Source organism: Parasteatoda tepidariorum, chromosome 9 (assembly GCF_982258835.1).
Source record: "Parasteatoda tepidariorum strain Cologne lab strain chromosome 9, Ptep-v5.0, whole genome shotgun sequence".
In the NCBI taxonomy this organism is placed as follows: domain Eukaryota; kingdom Metazoa; phylum Arthropoda; class Arachnida; order Araneae; family Theridiidae; genus Parasteatoda; species Parasteatoda tepidariorum.
Genome location: NC_141763.1, coordinates 83,888,672 through 83,914,020, shown reverse-complemented (window position 1 = coordinate 83,914,020; position 25,349 = coordinate 83,888,672). Strand labels below are relative to the sequence as shown.

At 29.5% G+C, this 25,349-nt stretch overlaps 1 protein-coding gene across 11 annotated transcripts in view; it reads right to left on the bottom strand.

The window, feature by feature from the left end:
- Window positions 1-8,693: 8,693 nt before the first annotated feature.
- fat-spondin (extracellular matrix protein f-spondin) overlaps window positions 8,694-25,349 on the bottom strand; it is a 178,803-nt gene continuing 162,147 nt past the window's right edge. For 7 of the 11 annotated variants that reach the window (XM_071186222.2, XM_071186217.2, XM_071186219.2 and 4 more), the window contains 4 exons: window positions 23,627-23,869; window positions 21,147-21,170; window positions 14,695-14,883; window positions 10,507-10,533 (listed from right to left, as the gene is read on the bottom strand). In XM_071186222.2, coding sequence (XP_071042323.1) covers window positions 14,705-14,883; window positions 21,147-21,170; window positions 23,627-23,869 — 446 coding nt within the window. In that variant the 3' untranslated portion in view covers window positions 10,507-10,533; window positions 14,695-14,704. Of the gene's footprint in view, window positions 10,534-14,694; window positions 14,884-21,146; window positions 21,171-23,626; window positions 23,870-25,349 lie in introns of all 11 variants that reach the window. The other 4 variants (XM_071186225.2, XM_071186221.2, XM_043045881.3 and 1 more) reach the window with 1 other exon arrangement.

Below are 25,349 nucleotides of genomic sequence, written 5' to 3'. Positions count from 1 at the left end.
GGGCTACGTGCCCAAGTTTAAGATATATTGACTGCATTTTGTTAGTTTTAATGTAAACATCAGTGTTTTAGACTCAGTTTTCTTTATTAGTCAATTTAGTAATATATTAGCATGAAATTAATTTTCGTTAAATTATTATAACTTTTTTGTTTTCATAATTCTTTTAATTAATTCTTTTTTCTTTTTTATCAGTCAATTTAGTATATATTTGTATAAAATTAAATTCTTTTAAATATTAAAATTTATTTAAAACTGAAGAAAGCCAAACTGATGCTTTTCAAAATAATTTTTTTTCATCAAAAAAAAAAAAAAATAATAAGATGGGGCAAAAGAGATTTTTTTTTATTACAAAAGTTTTTTTTTAAATATTTAAAACAAATTAGCTTTCATGTTCTTGAATAAAAGAAAAAAATAACTATTTTATTCAGCAGTATAAATGCAAATTAAGTATTTGAATAAAATAAATTGCATAGGGTCTAAACTAGTTTAAAATGAAACAAAACATATATCTCAAAACGTTATAGCACAAAATTAAATAAATTATTAAGTTGGGATTCAATTCAGTATATTTTTAACCTTATTTCTAACCTAATTCATCATTTGTGGTTACAGTGTAACTGACAAAGGGGAAGGCAGTACTTCTTTTAAGGGAAAGAGTATACGTAATCAGGGTACTTACCCCTTAGAAAAATAAGGGTGCACAGAAAAAAAAACATTTTAATAAACATTTATATTTAGTGAATTACAAGGCATTTTAATGAATGTTAATTCTTAAAATAGCTAAGCACTATTTTAAGCTACAAAAAATTAAAAACAAAGTTCAAAAACGGTAAACAGTTTAAAAACCCACATTCGAATTTCACGTTAAACCCCATGGAAAAGCTTAGCAATGGCTGATGATAGTATTATAATAAGTATATCTTTGATTTGCAAATTAATCGGCACAAATAAAGTGCCCATATAAATGCAAGATTTAAGTGTCGTATTAATACATATTAATTAATGTGGGAATGCGTAGCGCCGAAAACGATAGAAAAATAGCTTGAATTTAGGATAAAATTGACACAGATAAAGCACGTCAAAAGTGATTACTATTTGCACGATTCGAAAATCGCGAGTCGTTGTAATATCGTATTAAAAAATCGGTATTTTAAGAAACACGTGGAAATCCGACTATAACCTCCATCGAACGATCGAGGTATAACGATGGAAAAGTCACTTCGATTAACTATGAAATCACATGGATTAACTATGAAATAACTTAGATTAACTATGAAATCACATGGATTAACTATGAAATAACTTAGATTAACTATGAAATCACATGGATTAACTATGAAATAACTTAGATTAACCTTGAAATCAAATGGATTAACTATGAAATCCCATGGATTAACTATGAAATCACATGGATTAACTATGAAATAACTTAAATTAACTATGAAATCACATAGATTAACTATAAAATCACATGGATTAACTATGAAACTACATGGATTAACTATGAAATAACTTAGATTAATTATGAAATAACTTAGATTAACTATGAAATAACTTAGCTTAACTATGAAATCACATGGATTAACTATGAAATCACATGGATAAACTATGAAATCACATAGATTAACTATGAAATAACTTAGATTAATTATGAAGTCACTTGGGTTAACTATGAAATTACTTGGATCAACTATGAAATCACATGAATTAACTATGAAATAACTTAGATTAACTATGAAATCACATGGATTAACTATGTAATAACTTAGATTAACTATGAAATCACATGGATTAACTATGAAATCACATGGATTAACTATGAAATCACATGGATTAACTGTGAAATAACTTAGATTAACCATGAAATCACTTGGATTAACTATGAAATCCCATGGATTAACTATGAAATCACATAGATTAACTATGAAGTCACTTGGATAAACTCAAATAAAGAGCTTCAAAAGTGATTACCAAAATTCGAAATATACGCATTATACTTTTGTTGTAATAAAAACATTAGAATTTTAAAGACGTTTAGAAACTAAAAACTGAAAAAAGTGAAAACCACCTCAGTATTATACCATTTTATTACACCAACCATCAGTATTACACCATTTTTAAATCCACCGAAAAAAAGAGATCGAAAAATAGCATTGATTTAGATTTGGCGGATCAAAACTTTAATGAGCAATTAATAATTATCAAGTATATAATTTATTTTATTTTTTAAAAAAAAATTAATGATTAATTTTATTATGTTCAGGAGCTACCGCGGGTGGCACATCAAGAGTTTGGCACCTCCCTCATGTAATGGTTAATATCTGGATTGCGCGCCCTCTGACATCCGCGGGGTTTTGCAGGAATATTATTTACGCCACTATAATTAATAGTAATTGACCAATTTAATTGTCATGTAATAGATCAATTTAAATGGTTTTTCGTTTCCGATTAATGATTATCATTTTCATACTTGATTTTTAAAAATTATTTATTGATTTTTTTTAAAAATTATTTTTATTAAAAGGAGTTGAAAAACTTTTGAATTGTGAGGCATACAAATATTCTCATTACTATAAATTGCACAATTTTTAATTACAGAATCCAAAATTTGAACGAAATCGGTCGAATGATTCTGAGTTATCCAATTTTGAAAACTCGCGTAGTTAAAATTTTACAATTAACCCGAATTATAGGAAGTATTAAGCAAAATTATTTTAAATTCTTAAAAATTGCTGTCACATTCGCCATTGTTTTCGGGGTTGTTAAATCTTTTTCTTTAAGAAACTGAAGAGACTTATTCAACTTCAAAAGTTTCTAGTATATGTTAAAAGATAAACGCAATAAATATTTTATTGCGTTTATCTTTAACAATAATTTACTTATGCATTTGATACTTTATTGACACTCTACGTTCGTGTTCTGATTTTATTTATTTATTATTTGTTATCTTTAAATTGCGGATCTTTTATTATTATTTTTTTTTAATAAACTGAAAACCGTTGACATACCGGTGGGTTTGAAGTTAAGTTCCTACTCTAAAAAATTCTGGATAAAAGTACGCAAAAAATATCCTCCCGGAACATGTTACGGAACTAAATTCTGATATACAGTAATTTTTATAGTAATAATTACCACAAAAGCCTTTGAATAGTTTTAATTAAATAAATATTGCTGTAAAAATTATGGTATAATAATTTTCTAATAAAAATTGATTAGACGGTAAAATGGAGTTCACAAATGATGCACAACAAGTGCCAGTAATTTATACTTTAATTTTATCCGGAATATTTTTCACTGTACATTTTTATACATCCTTCATGTCATTAAATATTTTTGGCCTGATGCTTTAAATCATTCGAATGAGATTGCTTCGTTCAACAGAAATCTATATTTTGCTTCTTTTCGAGTTTGGTTTAGATAATTTTCAGTTCAAGTCAAGTTTAGAAAAAAGAGCATTTCCGAGTCCTATTTTCCTTTTGTTTGCAGCCTAAGGGCTTAAAAGCTGCTCGTGACATTTGTGCTCTGTATAGAGTGACTTCTAAAGCTGAAAGAACCATTCGTAATTGGTATGCCAAGTTTAAAAATATAAAATTTGCACGTCAACAACGCACCTCTTTCTGGCTGTCTATTCTTCATTGAAGCGCGAATAAAACGAATTGAAACCGGCTGGTTTCTACCCTAGAAGTATTGAAAATCGTGGTGAACGTTGGATTGAAGTTGTAAATAACAAGAGATAGAATACGTTTTTGATTAATTATAGTTGCTAATTTTTATTGAAAAATAATATCATAAATGATTTAAATAATAGGCAGGAACTTACCTACCACATTGTGAAAAATTCCAGATCAAGTTACGGTATAATGTACCTACAGTCATCCATAAAATCCATTTTACCGTAAAATTTGTTTTTACAACAAAATCCATTTTGACCGGTAAAATATACAGCAATTTTTACGGCAATATTAATTTAGCTGGAGTAATTCAATAATTTTACGGTATTTATTACTGTAAAAATTACGGCATATTAGATTTTTATTCCGTAACACTTTCTGGTGAAAATTAATTTTACAGTAACCGTAAAATTCATTTTTACCAGACCTTAGTTTTGTCTGTAAAATACCGTAATTTTAACAGCAATGTTTATTTAATTACAGTAATTCAGTAATTTATGGTAATTATTACTGTAAAAATTACTGTTTACAGTAATGTTTATTTAGTTACAGTAACTCAGTAATTTATGGTAATTATTACTGTAAAAATTATGGTTATATAATAATTTTTATTCCCTAACATTTTCTGGTAAAAATGGATTTTACGGGAAAAAAAATACCTGGACCCTGAATGTCAGTATTTTTTACCGTAGTTTCATTCAGAATATTTTACGGTGCCACTCAGTATTTGCGACTAGTTCAAAAGTTTACCACGTAAAAACTTAAATTAGCAGACATTTTAAGGATTATCACACTAGGTATATACTTTATAATTCTTTGACAGATATTTTATTTCAATGGCAAAATTATGCTCAAAACAACTATGACTTTTTGAAGAGGAATAAATTCAAATATTATTCCTCTTCAAAAAGTTGATTGTTTTCAAATAAGTAGTCCTTTACCGGGTTTCCCAGCTCTTCTTTTTTGTATTTACTGAAGACGTAATTTCTAGAGCAGTTTAGTTAGCTTGAATATGTAATATAATACGTTTTTTTCTTCTTTTTCCAAAGCAACTTCCAGCTCTTGTTTTTCTTAAAAAATCAGCTCCCAGTTCGCTTAAAATGATGTTACCCTGTTCGCTATATAATGCAAAAAAAATTATCCGAGCGATACTGAAATATACTACATTACACATTAAATAGCCGTAGATTTCTTTAAATAATTTTCTTTACTATTTTTTTCTTATTAATAATTTCTTTTAATTATTATTTTATTTTATCAAGTTTTTTGAGGGAGATTAGGGCAAAGTTTTCAGTTTATCTTCAAAATATATAGGGAGAAATTTTTCTGACATGAGGCATCCAATATGAAACTACAATTAAAACATAATAGCTATTATGTTGTTTATTATTATTATATTTAGTGTGCATTAAGGATTTTTCGTGTTAAGGAGTTTTGCCCTAATTCACAACCACTATTCGCCGTTTCAAGTTAAGAAAAGACCATTGCGGAACAGGATTCGAGTAATCATCCACAAATGCACATAGTTCCGTTTTATTTCGTTGCCAAATTATGCAAATATGCTTTCAAAACAATCTGAAAGCTTTTCAAAGTTAAACACGCAAGACAGAAATTTAATTCATGCTATATTTTGCATCATAGAATCTATCGTGCCATCTTTTACATCATACAGCATAGAATTGTAAGAAAAAATTTATAGTTCAGTAGTCTTTCTGGAATCCCTGACGTGGTGACATATTTGAATAAATAAGGAGAACCTTCCTTCTAGAAAAAGAAACAGCTATATGACGTTGCGAGAACATTGGATTTGATTGGACCACGAAGAATGGCGCGTCTTATGCTGACTAATGAAATTACCTTTAACTAATCTGACCGTTAACAAATCAAATCCGAGATAATGAATTTTATCTTTTGTTTCGTTATAGAAGAAAATCATCTGCAACAAGCAATATTTATTATTCTCTCATCAGTTTCTTTAAATGCGAACAGAAAGGCGTAGATTTGTTAAAATTTTTGGACATCATTTTTATTAATTTTAGCAACTTGTTAATTGATTATTCAATAATATTTGTCTTCCTTATTTCACACGATTTAAAAAGAAAACAAGACGAAGGCTGTGAAACTTCGCTTCAAGAGTTGGTGATGTTGATATTCGTTCGTGCAGAGAGCTTGGCATAGGTTTGGTTTACATTTGATGAGGGCAGGCTTTTTTCATAAGGATAATGTTTTTTTCTTAACTTGCAACAGAGTATAGGAAATATATTTTACAATCCCCCAAAATGTTGGGGATATGTATATTAATGTTGTATAATATGTAGATTTTTATTATATTGTATAATAAATGTAATTTTACTGTATTGTGTGATGCTTTAGTTAATTTTACCCTCATTTTTTTAAAAAATTGCAACACCACGAGGAGACTATGACAGTTGAACCAAATTTACAAAAAATACAATACAAACTAACATTAGAATTATAAAGTGATTACGCTGGTATTGTTTGTACTACTGACATTGATATGTTGTGTAAATATGATTAATTTCTGAAACTTCAATCACAGTGTTGCAATTTTCATTCACAAACATTAGTGTAGTTTAAAAAGAAAGAATTCAGAGTAAAATCTAAGATAGAACTTTATTATTCTACCATATAAACAATAACAGTTTTGATCGAAAAACCGAGGAAGACATGGTTGCAACTTTGGATATGGTATTCACATATATTTAAATAAAATATCATCAAAAACAGTTTAAGGAACAAATAAAAAAAAGAAATTTTGTTGAAATAAAAAAATACCAATACAAAAAATGAACTGATTACCAATAAAGCTTTAGCAATAAAGCGTTAACCAGAAAAATTTACCATATTTTTTTTACTCTATACAATAATATTTTTTATTGGTAAATGTAACATGTTATAATTAATATTTGAAGCATCTATCAGCATAGATAAAAACTCCATATTGTATAAATATATTTTAACTACAATATTATGATGCAATGGAATTTTAAAAAAACAATGGAGCTTAATTATTTTTCACTCCATAGACAAATGGAATAAAAAGCATAATCTTCTTCTAAAAATATTTTATTTTTCCCTAATGTTATAAAATGTAATTTATAACTGATATTGTTTTACTTATTTGGCGAATTCAAATGTTTTAAAAAAATAATGAAAAAGAAATTATGAAACGCATAACGCTATTAGCACTGAAGTTTATTAATTTATTTAAAAACATCGATAAAATATTGTAAAAAAAAAATGCGAACATTTTTGTTATTTCTCCTAAATATTACGGAAAGAAATTGAAACAGGAAAAAAGAATGCACTTTAAATTTTTGACACATATTTCGATTCTTCAAAATTATTTTAGTTTGTTAAAAAAAAAACAGTTTCGATAATTAATTTTCCTTAAAATTGCTATTTGTACTAAGAAGCTTTAGTTTTCCATTTAAATCTCTTATACGCTTTAAAAATCGAATGCATATTTTTGGTTGAGAATATTTGCTATTCAAATTGTTTAAAAATGTTTATATATAGGATTAAAATTGCTCAAAAATGCTTATAATGACAACAAAATATGAAAATATTGAAATTATAAACCTATTTACAATAACTATGCTTGGCTGTCTTTATTACGTTGCATGTAGCTTAAGCCTATTTATATATTTTGAATGGCCCAATTTTATACAGCCCTTTGTACTTTATAAAACTAAATTTTTTTCAAAATATTTATAGCATAATTAATAATGCAATTTATGATTATGTAACATTAGAGTTTGTAATTATAAATGTATTATAAAAATTTTTTGTGAACGTATTATTATATGCAAAAATGAAATAATTTCAAATTCTTGAAGAATCAAATGGTGTGTTTAGTGCGCTTAAAGAAATGTTTAAGCTGGTTATCAAAAAATCATTAATGTAATATTAACTACTATGTATAACAATTTTGAAACTGTAATCATTGAAAACTCTCGTTAAACTCTATAAATTCATAACACCTTAAAGTTTGAAGAAGCAACACTTTTTTTTCGCAAAATTTGCAGTTTGTTTCAAGGAATATTATATATATCCTTCATTAAAATTGTTTTAGATTTTTATACAAATAGAACAGTATATTCACAACATCACCTTGTAAGAAACGCAACATATTTATAAAAAAGATCATTCACATAAACGTATGCAACCAGACAGAAATGTTATAAACATTCCAAAAATAATTAAACAATTAAAAATAAATCTTTCAGTAATTTGCAGGAAGACATTTGTTGTTGTATTTATTTTCATCACGTTTATTACTCTAAGATTCTAAAGAGTATTAAAAAATTTCTATCATTAAAACTAGATACTGTAACTTACACTTCAAGGGTTGGGTTGGCGACATTTGGCTTCAACAATTTATTAATTTGAAAAAAAGATCAAAACATTTCATGTCAAATAATTTAATTCTCTTTACTTTATTTTCTTGTCATTAAACAATATCATAAATTACGTTTACTCAGTTTGGATACAGATGTAGTCTGTTTTTGAATTAAATATTTTTCTGAGTTGAATTAAATTAATAAATTATCGAAATGATTTAAGTGACTTTCGAGTCTTGATTCTCGTATTAATTAGCTAGTTTCTTAAAAAATTAATACACATAACTTAAATTTGATAAATTAAACATGTGATAATAAATTTTAATTAAACACAAATTTCAATTAAGCTTACAGCAATATTATCTTATGATAACGGTTTTACATGTTATAATGAACGCATTCTAATTAAATATGCAACAATATTATCATATTCTAATGTTGTTACATTTTTAAATGAACGTACATCAATTGAGAATGCAGCTTACATGTTTTAATTAACGTATTTCAATAAAGCATACAGTGATATTATCGTGTGTTAATATTGATACATGTTTAAATGCAATATTTTAATTAAACATGCAGCAATATTATTGCATGCTAATGTCGTTACATGCTTAAATGATGGAATTGTAAGTAAGAATGAAGTAATGTTATGATAATGTTGTTACGTGTTTTAATAAACTTATTTCAATAAAACATACCGCAATATTATGATAAAGTTTCTTCATGTTCAAGCAAACATATTCCAATTAAACATGTACGATAATGACTGTTTTAACATGAAATATATAATAGTATGATTTAAACGTTGCTGTAACTGATTTAGTTTTACGCGCAAATTTAAAACAAATAAATTATATTAATTTTATACTGACACGCGATTATAACTTTCATTGCTTATATATTTACTTATTCATAACAATGTTATCATAAGATTGTATATACTTTAATGAGGAATGCTCACAAGAATGCTAACATTTAATTTTTGATATTTTTTTCGCAAGTATAAAATATACGTTACAAATAAGGCTTCAATAAGTTCTGCATAGTTTCAAAATTAGAACTAGGAATTCTTTTAACGCAACCAATTTTTGTTTATAGGATAATCAATTCTTCTTATATAATATTACTTTGTGTTATTTGAAAGGCAATATTTAGTATTGAAATTTAAACTTTTTAGTTTTTAAATAAATTGGGAAGAACGATACCTTATCAGTTAATGCTAAGATATAATTGTATTTTTTTTCAAGTCTTAAAAGTAACACATTCTTAAAGAAAAAAAACAGCATTTTTTAAACACTAACCTAACCTTGTCTTAAATGTGTAGTATTTTGGAAAAGAAATTAACAGTAGCTTGAGCAGTTAGACCGGCAAGCGACTATTTGACAATTCAAAAATTTATTGCATATATTTGTCGTCAGCGGATGTTATATTAAACAAATTTAAATCAGTTTTAAAATTTGAAACTACTATGACCTCCAATGTATTGGTCAGATTAATTTCATTTTTTAGTCAAAAATCCTAAATAAATATGTTAAGAGCAGGGATTATAATATATTATAATCTTGTACAGATTATCTATTATATGATATGCTTAATACAATAAGGGATATGTTATTGGGTAATTTCCCATTTTTGATATGTATTCAAATATAACAACGCTTTATAGTAATATAAAACATGATTTTATTTTAATCAACAATAAAGAAAATGATTAGTAATTTTTGCAATGAGATCGTAAATTATGCTTTCTTTAGTTCTTAAGATTTTAAACTGATTATGAGTTTGATACTTTAAATCAGTTAATTTATTCATTCTACCATATACAAATGAATATTTTTTAGTAAATTACAGTAAATTGATAGTTTAAAGCCTTAAGTATTAAAATAGGTTTTAAACAAGTTTAATAATAGTTATCGGTAGTAATATTTTTAATTTTTAATGAATCATACTATTTTTTATCCATGTATTCAATTATTGTTTTTGTAAAATATCTAAATATGTTTTTTATTTTATTAATTAATGAATTGTTTAGTTTGTATATCGAAATTTTTACACTGCAATTTGAGGCTCAACACTTTCATAAAATTTGAAACACAAATGATTTAATACATAATAATCATCATCTTACAATATATATTTCTAAAAATAGATATTTCCATGTTGAAATTGATTATTTTTTAAAACTTAAAGTTTATAGAAAGCACAGAATTTTAATATTTTATTTTATGATTTTTTTAGATCTATTTTTTCAAAAATTAATCTGCTGTATACTTAATGAAGAAACCAATTATATTTCAGGTAAAGGGGGAAGGATAGGGGAGGTAACAGTAAAACTACGACACACATAATTAATAATGTAGTTATGTACATGAATCACAAAAATTTCTTTGTTGTTCTTCTTTATGCACCATCTGGCTCAGATTATCCCTAGAAATCTGATTGGCTGATGCGTCAATTTACGGGCATTCTTTTTCTTTCTGGCATAACTTTCATTTCTGAAAATTTAAACATTTTAATGAGTAGATATAGAAGTTGTAGGCTAGCTGAATAATCCGGCACTTTGCATCAGATAGTAAAAAAATACGCATAAAATTTTTATAAAATTTTATCCGTATTTTTTTACAGTGTTTTCCCGCTGCACAGTGTTTTTCCGTGTCTGTCCTTTGTTTTTACAGTGCTTTTCAGTGTTTTTCATAGTAAAATCCATTTTTACAGTACAAAAAAATTTTACTGTAATATTTACTGACACCCTGAGTGCATCATCCATAAAATTCATTTTACCGTAAGAACCATTTTTATTGAAAGCATTTATACCGCAACTTTTACAGTAATATGTACACTGATTCAGTAGATATTACAGTAAAAATTAAGGTACAGTTGTTTTTTTGTCCCATATAAACCCATGAGATTTTTTTGTACGGTAAAAATGGATTTTACTATGAAAAACACTGGTATCTTAGTGCGAGTACTTTTTACCGTAATTTTATCAGGAAGTTTTTACAGTGACTTATTTAAAAAAAAGTCTCAAGCATTTTCTTATCTGCCTGAAATCTTTAGGCATGTTGCAGTTAGACTAGATACCTCTAAGACACGAAATAAAATATATATCAGCAATAATTTAATTAGCTTAATTTATTTAAATTACCTTAATTTATTTAAGACTTATTACTAAGTAATAAGTCCAGAAATACCAAACACTTATTATAACTAGCGTAACACTTATTATAACCAGCGTAAACACTTATTATAACTAGCTTTATTCAATGTTCAATGCAACAACCATAAGTTATTCTGAATTAAAAGTTTTTAGTCCTGATAAGCCTAAAGGCATGTGAACTAATTGTAAGTAACCAGATCAGGCAGATTAAAAAAATACTGAGGACATTTCTAATTAGCCTGGCTCATTGCAAAATACTGGATATAAGTTTGAAGTCAACAAATTCAAAGCCTCAAACCACAAAAATACATTAGCAATGCGGAAATCGGAAATTTGTAAGCCTAAATTTTTATTAATAAGGGAAATAAACAATAGTGTTCTCATTTCCTATGTTTTAGATGCGATGTTTTATCATATTGAAGAAGCATTTATATTCAAATATCTAGCGTAATTGACAAAAAACTTAAATAATTCGAATAATTGCAAATTACGATAAAATTACAAATATAATTTAATATTAAAATAGGTATAATGGCACTCATAGTAACATAAGAAATATACATTAAATATTTTGTGTGTTACAAAGAGTTATGATACATTGATAATAAATTAATTAAATACTAATAATAAATTAGTTAAATACTTATAATAATATAAGTAGTATGTGTAATAAATTGATTATTTTTATTAGTTATGAAGAATTTGCATTAAAGGAATCAGCATTAAAAGTACACAAATAGCATGCTTATAAATTAGTACGGAATATTTTTAAGAAAAATGCTTTAGTAGGTTAGTGTCACAGGGCATAAGAGAATTAATAACATCATAATGATCAGATTAATTACATTTCAGACGATAAATGTACTAAAAACAAAACAAAAAAAACATTCCCGCAGTGTTGAAAACTTCATTAAAATTACATTGTGAGCATAACATAAGAGATATGATAAATAACAATAAACTACTCTTATAAAACAAGGTACCCTGAGTATTCAAACTATGAAAAGGACTACACATGCTCAGAACATATTTTGTTCCCCCTATTTTGTTATTCTACTTCGTTTAACACGGCTTATTAAGGTCTACGCTCTTTCTTACGACCCTATTATTCCAGCGACCCTTCTATTCCAACGACTATTACATAAAGACCCGTTTTCCATCACTCCATAGACGCAATATTAATAATGCCTATTAAAACGTCCGAACTGAGCCATTCATTCAACAATAGAGACCGACATTAAGTTTCATTTATTTTTCTCATTTCTGAGAAAATCAATTGTTTTGAGCGTGTAGTATATCTACCACTACAAAAATATAATTCCAATTCACTAGTATATAAGGCATGTTAACTCGATTCTATGGAGAGGTACCTTCTCATGGATGAAGTTTGACATTGTCGATATCAACTCTCCCCACATTGGTGAACTTCGGACATGATGTGAACACGCCTATCTTGACAGTAGCGCCCACTTTGTTATAAACACGCCTATCTTGTCAGTAACGCCCACTTTCATATGAACACGTCTATCTTGACAGTAATGCCCACTTTGATATGATCACGCCTATCTTGACAGCAACGCTCACTTCTGTCTGGAAACGCCTACTTCGATGGATGCTACACATTTAACCGTTGACTTTGCTACTTGTGACTGCGACATTATCCACCTCCTCGCACTGTTGCTACTCAGTCTCGTCTCGAACACGCACAACGTCGGCTTGCATACACTCGACTGCTAACGGCAACACAGAAGCGACTACGACCCTGAAGTTAATACACCCCTCACATTCAGCACTCAAAAAGTACGGGGATCTTAATAGAGCTCTCCCGGCTTTTCACAAAAACTGCAATGAATCAACTAGTGGTGTCTGCTCATCGAATTCTATCATTATGGTGGAGGAGTACTGCAGTGTATCTACCACTACAAAAATATAATTCCAATTCACTAGTATATAAGACATGTTAACTAGATTCTATGATGGGGTACCTTTTCATAGATGAAGGTTGACATTGTCGATAACAACTCACTCCCAACAAGCTTTTTTAAGACAACATGTTTCCTTTCAAAAACAGTAATTTCAAGACAAATTTCGAACCTCTTATTTTTATGTAACCGTACTATCTTTTACTTAAGTGAAGTTCTACTTTACAATACTTTAGGTTTTAAAATAAAGGATGAGTGACAAGACTCCCTTGCTTTTATTTTGGGCGGCTGAGATGCAAATATTAAAATGAAATATATTTTACATTATTAAAAGTCAAAAGAGAAGCCCTCATTTGCTTCACTTGAAGACGAAAATCACGAAATCGTCCTGACGGCAAGGGGGTTCTAACACATGATCTCTATAGCTATTTTACGTTAGTACTGTGTCAGTACGGGTTGGGAGCGAGATATTTATCACAAGCCATTGCTGGGATTCGAACTTGGATCGAGAGTCAATCCTCATAGGGAGTCGAGCTCTCTATCCCCTGAGCCAACGCAACTCTCACTTGTTCATTAAAGAGATTTTGGATTAATTAAATTTCATTGTATCCTCTATCCCATTTTTTTTATTTGTGAGAAAAACCCAAGATGCCTAAAAACATGCAGATGTATTAACACATCCAATGACAAAGGTTCCTGTCTATATAAGTTTCAGACATTTGTGATGTATATTTTTGAGTTTAATCTCCTTCTTAAAGTATGGACCAATTTAAATATATGTCTACAGCAAACTCGGGGAAAATGTAGTAATTTAAAGTGAAATATTTTATAAGACCAAACGTTCTCGTCAACACGCCTATTCTAAATTTTCGGCAACCAATAGCGAGTTGAAATTTCAGGAACTGCCATAAAGAATCATGTTAATACAGTTTAATGGACAAAAATGACGGGTGCCTTCCAACAATATAGTGAAACATACTGATGCTTCATTTTCGTTTAATTTGTTTTATGTGTCGTATAAAAATAAGTAGAATATATCAGATACATTATATCTTTAAACACATACCAATTAAAAATATATTAATTTTTATTATTGGAGGAAAGGAATATTAGAGATTTTTGAAAAAGAAGATTTCTGTAAAAGTAGTGTTACAGTTTTCTTCGATGTAAACGCATTTGTAAAATCCCAAGTTAGTGGCTCGACAGACAAAAAAAATAATATTTTTTCTTATTAAGTTTAAACATAGCTTAATTCATATATAACTGTTCTGAGCAAATTAAGTGATTTACAAGTAGTGGTGCCATCTATTGAGGAAGATTTACTATTAATGATATCTTTAATATTCTCATCTCGAACATCTTTTAAATTTTAAATCATCTTTTAATTCCAAACCCTCAATATTTCAAAGGGACATTTCTTATTTCATTCTGTTTTGTGCGTAAAAAATGAAACTTGGTACAGACAAATTTTAACACAGTTACATCAAAGTCGATACCCTTTACAAACTTTTCACAGAAAAAAGTGTAAAGAGATATAAGTTTTTTTTTCTATTTAATTTTTTAAATCTATCACCTACCCTAGTGAAATTAGTGCATAGGGCAGGGCGGTAGTGTGCAGTACTTCCTTTCAATCTTAGGACCGCATGCCGCTCCATTGTACTTGGGCGGAACTTTAACCGTCTTCGTCCTCTGTTGCGTACCACCTTGACCGCACGACTTGGAACAGGGTGTCCATTCTGACCATGGGTTCAGTAGACAGTCTACGGCTAAGTTATTGAATTAATTAGCTTTATTGGCATGCTGCACATATTGGCTTGCTGGAGAGTAGTTTTAAGCAATATTGACAATATTATTATTCAATATTGTTTGATTGACAATATTATTTCCGTAAGTTCCCGAAAATTATAAATCCATACGTTAATTTCATTTTTAGGATGCATTTTAAAACTTTACATTTTCTGAAACTGAACTTTAAAAATGACTGTGAAAAAAAGGGAATGAAAAAAAACGACTCTGAAACTAAGTTTATTGACAATCGATAAATATCTCAAGGAAAACTAATGATTATCAGTTTATATAGTATATATATACAGCGTTTTCTGTCCTGAACCTTGGCAAAATAACAATTAAGTCAAATTAAAGTGCGTAATAATTTTTTAATACTGTTTTTTTCTTAGAAAGCTTCTCACTTCTCGGTTGAACGCAACTATCGAAAACGGTGGAGAAGGAAAATTCTAAACATGCTTTTAAGAAACATTATTTTACTTTCCCAAATAAAATTAAGATATATTTTTATTCTATTCAGTAACATCTTTTGGTACACGAAAAATTTTTAAACTTTTGGTTTCAAATTTTTGGCACACAAAAAATTTTTTGGAACACGATCAAAATTTGAGATATAAAGCATACGTCATTTTAGATTTTCTGTTATTAATTTTTTCTGTCAATTTTTTTTGCCAATACAACTCTACAATCAGCAGTTTCTGAAATGTAGTTATATGGTATAAATTTCCTGTTTTCAGATTTTTTACAAGTATTTATGTTTTGTGCAATTTACTTGATAAAAATTTTTTAACATTTGGCTTTCATCAATATAAACTGTACTGAAAATTTAATTTTAAAAATTCTAAAAAACTAAGCAAATGACTTGCTTTAATTTTCGGACTCAAAACCACATGTTGCTTATTTTGAGGAAAATTCGATAGAAGTTCTAAAAATTGTCAAACGCTATTTTTCCCATTTTAATGAAGTGACCTCTTTACTTCCTATCTCTTTTGAAAGGTAATGTAGAGTCAAATATTATTGCATCATAAATTAAGCACGAAAAGAAATTAATAAAAAAACAATAGAAAATGTGACTTAAAATAAAATTTAGAGGTCCTTTAAAATATAATTATGGACAATGCTAATTAATTTACTCTTTAAACAGTGCAGAATATTTTTTCATGTGTGCTAATATATCAAAGTCAAATTTCCTAGACACTAATTTCAAAGTCTTACGGACAAGATCGATTATTTTTAAAAAACATTGTTTTCCTTCTTTTTTGCCAGAAAAATTGCTGTACTCATTTACAAATTTGTTTCTTAAATATATTCTGAAACAACGGGAAATTATAAAATTTAAAAAAATAATAATTTAATGAATATGGAGATGAAAAATTTTAGAAAATTTATATAAGTTACGGTATTTTTCTTTTTTTTTTCTTTTAATACATTTAAGGCTACAATAGACACCAAAATCAATGAATTTTGTTATTGCTGTTTTTGACACTCTTTAAGGTATTTTAACATTTATCATATATATATATATATATATATATATATATATATATATATATATATATATATATATATATATATATATATATATATATATATATATATATATATATATATATATATATATATATATATATATATATGTATGTATATATACGAGGGTTGTAAATTAAATAGTGGCAACTTAACCTTGAAACTCACAGAAGGACGGGCATACGCAAATTGGATATGGGAACGGTGAGGTGGCACTGTTGTCGATGTGTAGAGGGCAAAAAAAAGTCGATTTGCTTAGAAGGGTAGTTGTTGTGTGGCGTTAAAGTGAGGAGTTTCTTTTCCATCACTCTAAAGCATGTTTTCCAAAGGTGATCAGCGGTCGTGGCTTACAATCGAGGTTGCCCGTGGCAAAAATGCAACAGAATGCTATCGAGGATTAGTGGAAGCCTGTGGAGCAAATGTTTTACCGTATAGGACATTAGCACGATGGGTTCCAGCATCTCGTCTTTTTCCGTCATTAAGCCTTTTCACAACATGCTTTAGAGAGATGGAAACGAAACTCCTCACTTTAACGCCACGCAACAACTACCCTTCTAAGCAAATCGACTGTTTTTTGCACTCTACACATCGACAACAGCGCCACCTCACCCCACCCATACCCTATTTACGCATGCCAGCCCTTCTGTGAGTTTCAAGGTTAAGTTGCCACTATTTAATTTACAACACTCGTATACATATATATATATATATATATATATATATATATATATATATATATATATATATATATATATATATATATATATATATATATACAGTGGGTGATCGGTTAACGAACATAATCCGTTCCAAGACTATGTTCGCTATCCGAATTGTTCGTTAACCGATCATCGATTTACCATAGACTTCTATGTGAAATCGATTAATTCGTTCTGGAGACCCTAAAAATTAAATTTAAGAAAATGTATAATTTCTTATTAAGTTTTTTAAAAAATAATACATACATATAGTCTTGAATATTAATCAGTCCTTTTCATTTTTTGCTTATGGGGCGTTGAAGAACATGTCCAATGTCGTCTGCTTTTCTCTCTCTTTCAGGATTTTCCGTAAGTTATTAATAGCGTTGTCGTTGTAAAAATCCCCAACCCTACTGACATCAGCTTAGTTTGGGTGCCATTCTAAGACCATTGCTCTGACATCCTCTCACTTTTTTAAAAGATCTTTAACGGCAGATGTCGGCATTGGTATCCTCTTTCGTCTTCCTTTTGTTCAGAAGGAGACACATTTCGCTGTGTTTCTTGGTGTCCTTCATTCAAAATTTCTTGGAGTTCTTCTGTCGTCAGTTAATCTACATGTTCCATTATGAGCTCTTCTATGTCATCCTCGTTCACCTCCAATTCCAGACCTCTAGCAGTTGTCAAAATTTCATCCATAATTTCAGGGGTGTCTGGTGTCTCCCTGATCACCTCCGTCTGCTTGAACGAAGGATGGACACAGCTTCCGCCAAGCAGAAATCAACTGTCGCTGTGTGACTTCTGACCACGCTTTTTGAATGATACGAATAGCTTCAAGAATGTTAAATTTTTCTTTCCCAAACTTTTTTAAAGTCATTGTTGAGGAGAATTGGCTTGCTTCAAAACACCGACGAAACAGCGCGCGAGTGTACAATTTCTTGAAAGCCGCAATAACTTCCTGATCCATCGGCTGAATCAGCGAAGTCGTATTCGGAGGTAAAAACTAAACTGTCAGCCAGGGAAAGTCTGTCAGCAAATTATCTTCAAGATCCTTTGGATGTCCTGGTGCATTGTCCAATAGCAGCAGTGTTTTCGACGGCAAGTCATTGGTATCAAGGTAGTCCTTGATGCTCGGGGCACAAACTTCAAATAGCCATTCTTTGAAAAGATACTGCGTGACCCATGCCCTCTGATTCGATCTCCACATTACTGGCAGTTTGTTCTTAATTATGGAATTTTTTTTAATGCTCTGGGATTCTCAGAGTGGTAAACCATAAGTGTTTTAAGCTTTATAATAATAATTAATGAATGACCTTTAAATTTAAATTCATTGTTAATTCAAGTTTCATTTAGTAATTATCAATACTAAGCATGCTTTAAATATTTCTCCTTTCAGTGATCTTATTTTGTATGTAACAAACGTTTAATAGTACTTTTTAATCCAGACCGAGAAGTGTTCGTTAGAATTCGTTTTGTTCATTATCCGAATATGTGCTCGTTGTCCGAACACAAAAAATCTTTCTTGAAAGTGTTCGTTGTCCGAATATGTGTTCGTTAACCGAACACAAAAATCTTCCGTGAAAGTGTTCGTTAACCGATTTGTTCATTAACCGATCTGTTCGTTAACCGATCACCCACTGTATATATATATATATATGTATATATATATATATGTATATATATATATGTATATATATATATGTATATATATATATATATATATATATATATATATATATATATATATATATATATATATATATATATATATATATATATATATATATACTTCATAAATTTCAGAGCTCATAAAAAATTTTTAGTTGAAAAAACTATACAATATTACTATATGCTTGGTGAAAGATATTAAAATAGTTTTAAAAAAATGTCTGTCTTATGACGGAATTCACTCAAAACAAATTTGTGATATTAAAGTTGCTTTAATTGAAAACAAAAAATGCTAACAACGTTAAGATTTAAGTTTAATTAGTGTCAAATTTCTAGGAAAAATAGCACTCATTAACAGTGTGTTACAGTTTTTTGTTATTTATACTCAGCTACTTTTTTTTCTTAAAATTCTCCACAAAATGCACTTTCCAAGAAAACTTCGTAATTTTATGTTTTTAATCAAAACATTTCAGACATTTTAACTTGCTTAAAACTACTCTCGTATTCATTAATTAAAAGCCGAACTTGTACATTAAATAGCAGAAGCAAATTGTTAGTAGCAATAAAAGAATGTTACAGAAATGCAAATTTTAGAACACTCATGCAGGCATCTTTTAAGAAGAAGAGTTAAAATGTGACAAAAAGTTTGAAAGATGAAACTACTAGTATAAAGGCTGCAGGAAATTTTCTTGGGACCGTAATGAAAAGTGTTTGTTTATGAATTGTTAATTCGCAACTTAATTAAAACTTTTGGTTCTTAATTTATTTTGCATGATTTTGTTGTTTGTTGCACTTCAAAATTATATAGATATTTTTTGACACGGATTATGCATATAATAAATGATTCTTTTACTTAAGCAATTTGTCCTGACAGTTGTTAAAGTTATAAAATTTTAAAAAAAAAACTTAAATTTCTGAAAACTACGCTTTTTTCCTTAAAATGTTTTTTCTCTTCAGAACTTAAGGCTCTGATGCATCCAATAACCTCTCTCCATGCCAACTTTTATTTAAATAAAAGTTGTTTTTCATTTTATAATAAATTCGAAATTCTATGCAAGAAATAAATAACAAAACAAAAATGCCTCCGAGCTGTTTCCAAGCAAATGAATTCTTCTAACCACATTTCATAATGGATCCGGGATTATGGTAGAGACCAACGACGTGGTTGCTATATGGTCAGTATTGCGCCCTAGCCGCCTATACTTCTCAGACAGAGTGGTGCCCATCGATCTGAAACTGGGTAGGGTTTAACCCCTGCCTAGGATCGAACCCAGTTTCTCGCAACGACAACTCTGAATTTTAGCCACTGAGATAGTACGGTTCACTATTTGCTTATAACAAAATTCATTTAATCTGTAATCTGTTATTAAATGACAAAGTCGAAAATAAAATTTTCGAGCCATCTCGTAAAATATTAACCATAGCACTTTTTGACCATGGCACATCGATCATAGAAATTTACTTAATATTAAAACAAAAATTTGCTTAAATTTACTATAGTTTAAAATAATATGAAGAATAATAAACGAGCTGCGAATCTAATCTGCTTTTAAACAATGCACTCTTCTGTTCCTAGTTTTAATCATGCCAACAACATTTCAATGTGCCTCAATTTATAACTGAAATCTGTTACAAAAAAAATTCGTTTATACAAATAATGATTAAATTTGTAACTGAAATTAAATACTCTGAAATTAAATTATAGTTTAATTATTTTTTAAATGCGGGGAAGCACTTTTTTGTCGAAAGTTACATTCTTACATCAAGCCTTTTACTTAGTTTCCAGCTTACAGCAGTGGTCTCCAATCTCCGGTCTGCGGACCAGTTTCGTTTCATGGATCAAATTGTACCAGGCCAATTCAAGAACTTTAAATTATTTCCATTTTGTTTGTGGCGTGTTTCTCGCTGGTTTGTACAACTTTCCGAAAACGGGAGGTTAACTGGAAGCTGAGAGATATCTCCCAAAGTCGCAGGCAATTATATTTCATTTCGAAGGCATATTTTAAAACAATTAATTTAAAATCATGAAATCAAAACAATCTAAAACGTAAACAATTAACAATACCCCTTCTTCAGAGGGCTGATTTTCAAATATTTTCCTGAAATATTTGAAAATATCTGTCTTAACATTTTATTTTTCTTTACCCATTAAAATATGATGATATTGAATTTGCATCTGATTTTAATTCAAGCACATAAGGTATATTTATCATTAGTAAACGTTTACTTTATAAATGAGATATAAAAATACATATAAAGTAATAAGAGACAATTATAATATTATAGTAGACAAAACTGTTGTTTTTAATCATTTTATATTTTGAGTAACTATAATAAAAGCAAATTTATATTACCTTCCTTACTTCCCAATCTGTCCGCTGGAAAAGAATAAATATTAAATTATAAATTTTTATTTTGGAATTAAAAGTAAATAAAGTGTAAGCTGAAAATATTTCTTTGAAATTTATTAATAAAAGAACCGTAGTTGAGATTTCGAAGCAATTATAATATCAATACAAAAGGCAAAAAATGTAATATAAATTAAAGTTGAAGTTAGTTAGTCATGTCATGGCTGAACTTATATGTAACTTAGATGTAACCAAGACTTGTATGAACTTATGCGTCTTGAACTTAGATGTAACCGAGGCTGAATAAAACCAAGGATATGTCTAACCAATATGTATAACCAAGGACATGTAGCAAAGGCTCTTTTATCATTACTTAAATTTAATCTGACTGAACTTCTCAACTCTAATGTTCCAAGGGCCGCTACTTACCGTACGAAAACAAACGGATTATTTACATTAAAAATATATTTTAGTAGACTTGGAAGAAAGACAAAGAGAAAAGATATTATGTCATCGTCAGTTACGGCACTGGGGGTGCGATAGTTCTTGTTTTTCAGTGGCTCCATCTATGGCCAAGAATTCGACTTCAGCCATTTCCAAACGTCAAATCCGCTTATAGAGGGGACCCACTCATACTCAACTATTCATTCACACACAGATCGCAATTTCGACCTGAATCAGAGAACGATCAATTTCCAATCTATTACCCCCAAAGGTATAATTTGATATGGGAACATTAAGGACTTTGTGACCCAACAGATTTAACATGCACCAGTCACCATTTAATTCGGTGAGGCTTCGGCCGGCTGGATTCGAACTACCGTTCTCACGAACAAGAGTCCATCGTCCTACCATCCAGGCTATTCTGACCAACACATTTTAGTATTTAACTTAAGTGACATACTAATGTTGTGAAGAGCTTTGTTTCTACTGTATGTCTTGGAATAACATACAGTTGTGTTCTTTATTGCACATCATTTTACACTCAAACTACACTAAAAAATCCGTTTCAAATTACGGTATAAAGTACCAGCAATCAGATCGCTACTACTTTTTACAGCAAAATCCATTTCTACCGAAACATGTTACGGAACAAAAAAAAATGATATTCCGAAATTTCTAAAGTAGTAATTACCGTAAAATCAAAGAATCAATCAAATTAAACAGTATTGCAAAAATTACGATGCAATATTTTACGGGAAAATGGATTTTATGAATGTTGTACCCAAAGTAACGGTACTTTATCCCGTAATTTGATTCTGAATTCCTTAGTGTAGGAAAAACTAAGGAAGAAATGAGAAAAAAGCACTTCATTCCATGGTTTATAATTTTTTGAACAAGTCGACTGAAAGCATAACTGCCATGAAATTGAAAAAACAATGTATTTCATGATAGCTTTAAAAAAAGTGATTTAACAACTATTTTTTTTCTATGGCTAATGCTATTGTCACTGAAATAGAACTTTAGAAAACTGATAAAAAAAATTATTTTCGAGAAAAAAAAATTCCAATATGTAGCTTATCATACAAAAAAACCAAATATATAAAAATCTCAATTATTATAGTTTTTTTTTTTTTTTTTGCTGCCCACGTTTATTTTTTCATTGATTACTGTGGTATCTAAAATGGCGCTATTGACTGACATTCAAATATTAACTTGAAACGATGTTTTCAAAGTAACAACCATTTCAACGACTTCATGACACCGCCGAAAGGCAATGTTCAGCTTTGTAACCTTGCAGTTTTGAACCCAATCCAAAAAACAAGGGAACTCCTAGATCAAGCTTTGAGACAAATTGGCTTTTATCGAAGACTTTTTGGTGGAACTGACCCGCATTTGCGTCACATGAAAAATAAACCCACGGTTTTCCTGACAACAGAGGGATTCTAACCCACGATTCGTCTATCATTGAGGATAGTTTAGGCCAGCACTGTGGTCGATACGAGCCTGAAGCAGAATTTATATCTACCAACCATCGCTTAGATTTGAACCTGGGGAACACTCAATTCCTTGAGTTACCACGGCGCACAGCACCACAGATTATCATACTTTAACTAGTTTCAAAATTAAATTACAAAAAAAAAAAAATTTCAAACTTTTTAAAGAGAACGCAACAATCCATACATTTATATACCGTTCTGTTTTCCTTTATTTAACAAATCCTCAGCCCTGTTACCTCTGGGCGTACTGGATTGGAGATCGATCGTTCTCTGATTCAGGTCAAAATTACGATCTGTGGATGAATGAATTGATGCATGAATGGATCCGCTCTATAAACGGGTGTGACGTATGGTGTGGTAGAAGTCGAATTCTGGACCACAGATGGCGCCACTGAAAAAACAAGAACAATCGCACCCCCTCTACCTAACCAGGCATATGTCAACAACATCAGCCATGTCGGTGTACGACATAGTACGCATAACTGGGGCATATTATGTACAAATTTCAAAGATTTACTGATAAAGCCAAATGCACAAGAAACTTACAGCAGGGCAAATTATCTTTGCACTTTCTTCTCTGAACTAATTTTGACGGACAGGGCTTGCCACCGTTTTCTGGATTCAACTTAATCATGCGCCTCCTCTCTTTTCTTCCGTTGCCACACGTATGGGAACATGGTGACCATTCTGACCAGGGTGTGACAACGCAATCTATGACGGGTGGTTGATCCTTGTTATCCATGGGCAAAGCTGGTGATGTTGACAAGGGCGTAAGAGCACTCAATGGAGCTAAATGTATTTTAAATATATATACTTGATATTTGTTATAAAAACAATCCATAGTAAAAACAATGCATGGCGAACGTAAAAACATATAATTTAAAAATTTTTGAATATAATGTTGAAGCAACAAAATTTAACTTTGAATAATTTAATTGATTAATATTACTTCGATTAACATTCAAGCAATTAATAGAAGATAATAAATTAACATTTCGTACTTATTGTCAGTACAAAATGTTATTATAATCTTTGAGGGATACAACTTATGCATATGTAGAACAAATTATTATTTAAGTCTTCTGTTGCACTTTGATAAAAAAATTATGCAATTTAAAGTACATTTAAAAAGTTAGATTTTTGATAAAAACAGATAAAATCTTCAATGTTTTCTAAGAATATTCATATTAATCATTGAATAGATAATTTCAAAATGTTAGTACCACAGTGTTAAAGTAATTAAAACAATCAGTCAAAAAGCTGGAATGCACATTACTTCGCATTATTAATCAATTGACAGAAATTGATTAATTTAATGGTAAAACCGATTGTTGGGATCCAGCTGCTTGAATTGTTTTGTTTCTTCATATTACAGTTTTAGAGGAACAAAATGATAAAAATAACACAAATTGAAAACAAACTAATAAATATTAATTTTTAAAAATTTATTACAAGTAACTAATAATATTTACATGTCTTTAATATAAATAATAATAAATAATATGTAAAAGAAATCCTCCCAAAATTTTTTTTTTTTAGAAAAATGGATATTGTTTAATTTCAATAATGCTTACACAATTGTGAGGGTTAAACGTTTGTCTATTTTCTTTCAAAAATGGTAGAATCATTTTTGTGAAAGTTATAAGAGTTGTACACCCATGTCCTACCAGCTTTCTACCATGTGCTCTAGAAAGTGATTGACCTCGTTTTAGTCCTCATCGTCTGAGCAAGATCTTTTTAAATCGGATTAAGTCAACTTTGATGCTTTCTGCTGGATCATCAATAAACGCTACAGATCAACACCTCCTAGAAAAGAGTAGGCCTCTGCACGGGTTACCATAAATATCATTTAGTAGTCCAAACGTAATGACATACGCCGTATTTTCAACCACTGCGCAGCTTAGTACCCCGAACGTAATGACATCTTTCTTATTTTTCATCAACTGCGCAGTTAACTTCGTCACATCGGACTACAAAATTGATCCGTGCTGAGGCCTTCATACTTCTAGGAGGTGTTGTACAGATACGGTGAAATGCGAATAAAACCTAAATGCGCATTTAAAAAAAATTCTAATCGTCTCGCATCAAACCGTTGCACGGCACATGGCGAATAAACCAAGGACCAAGTCCCAGCGGAAAACTAAGGATAGGGCGGACCAAATCCAAATTTTCCATTGTAAGAGTTTCAATGGAAAATTTGGACTTAGTCCTCAGTGCCTATCACTTGCTCCCCATATAGCTATGAAGTGATTCATATCTTAGATGTGAT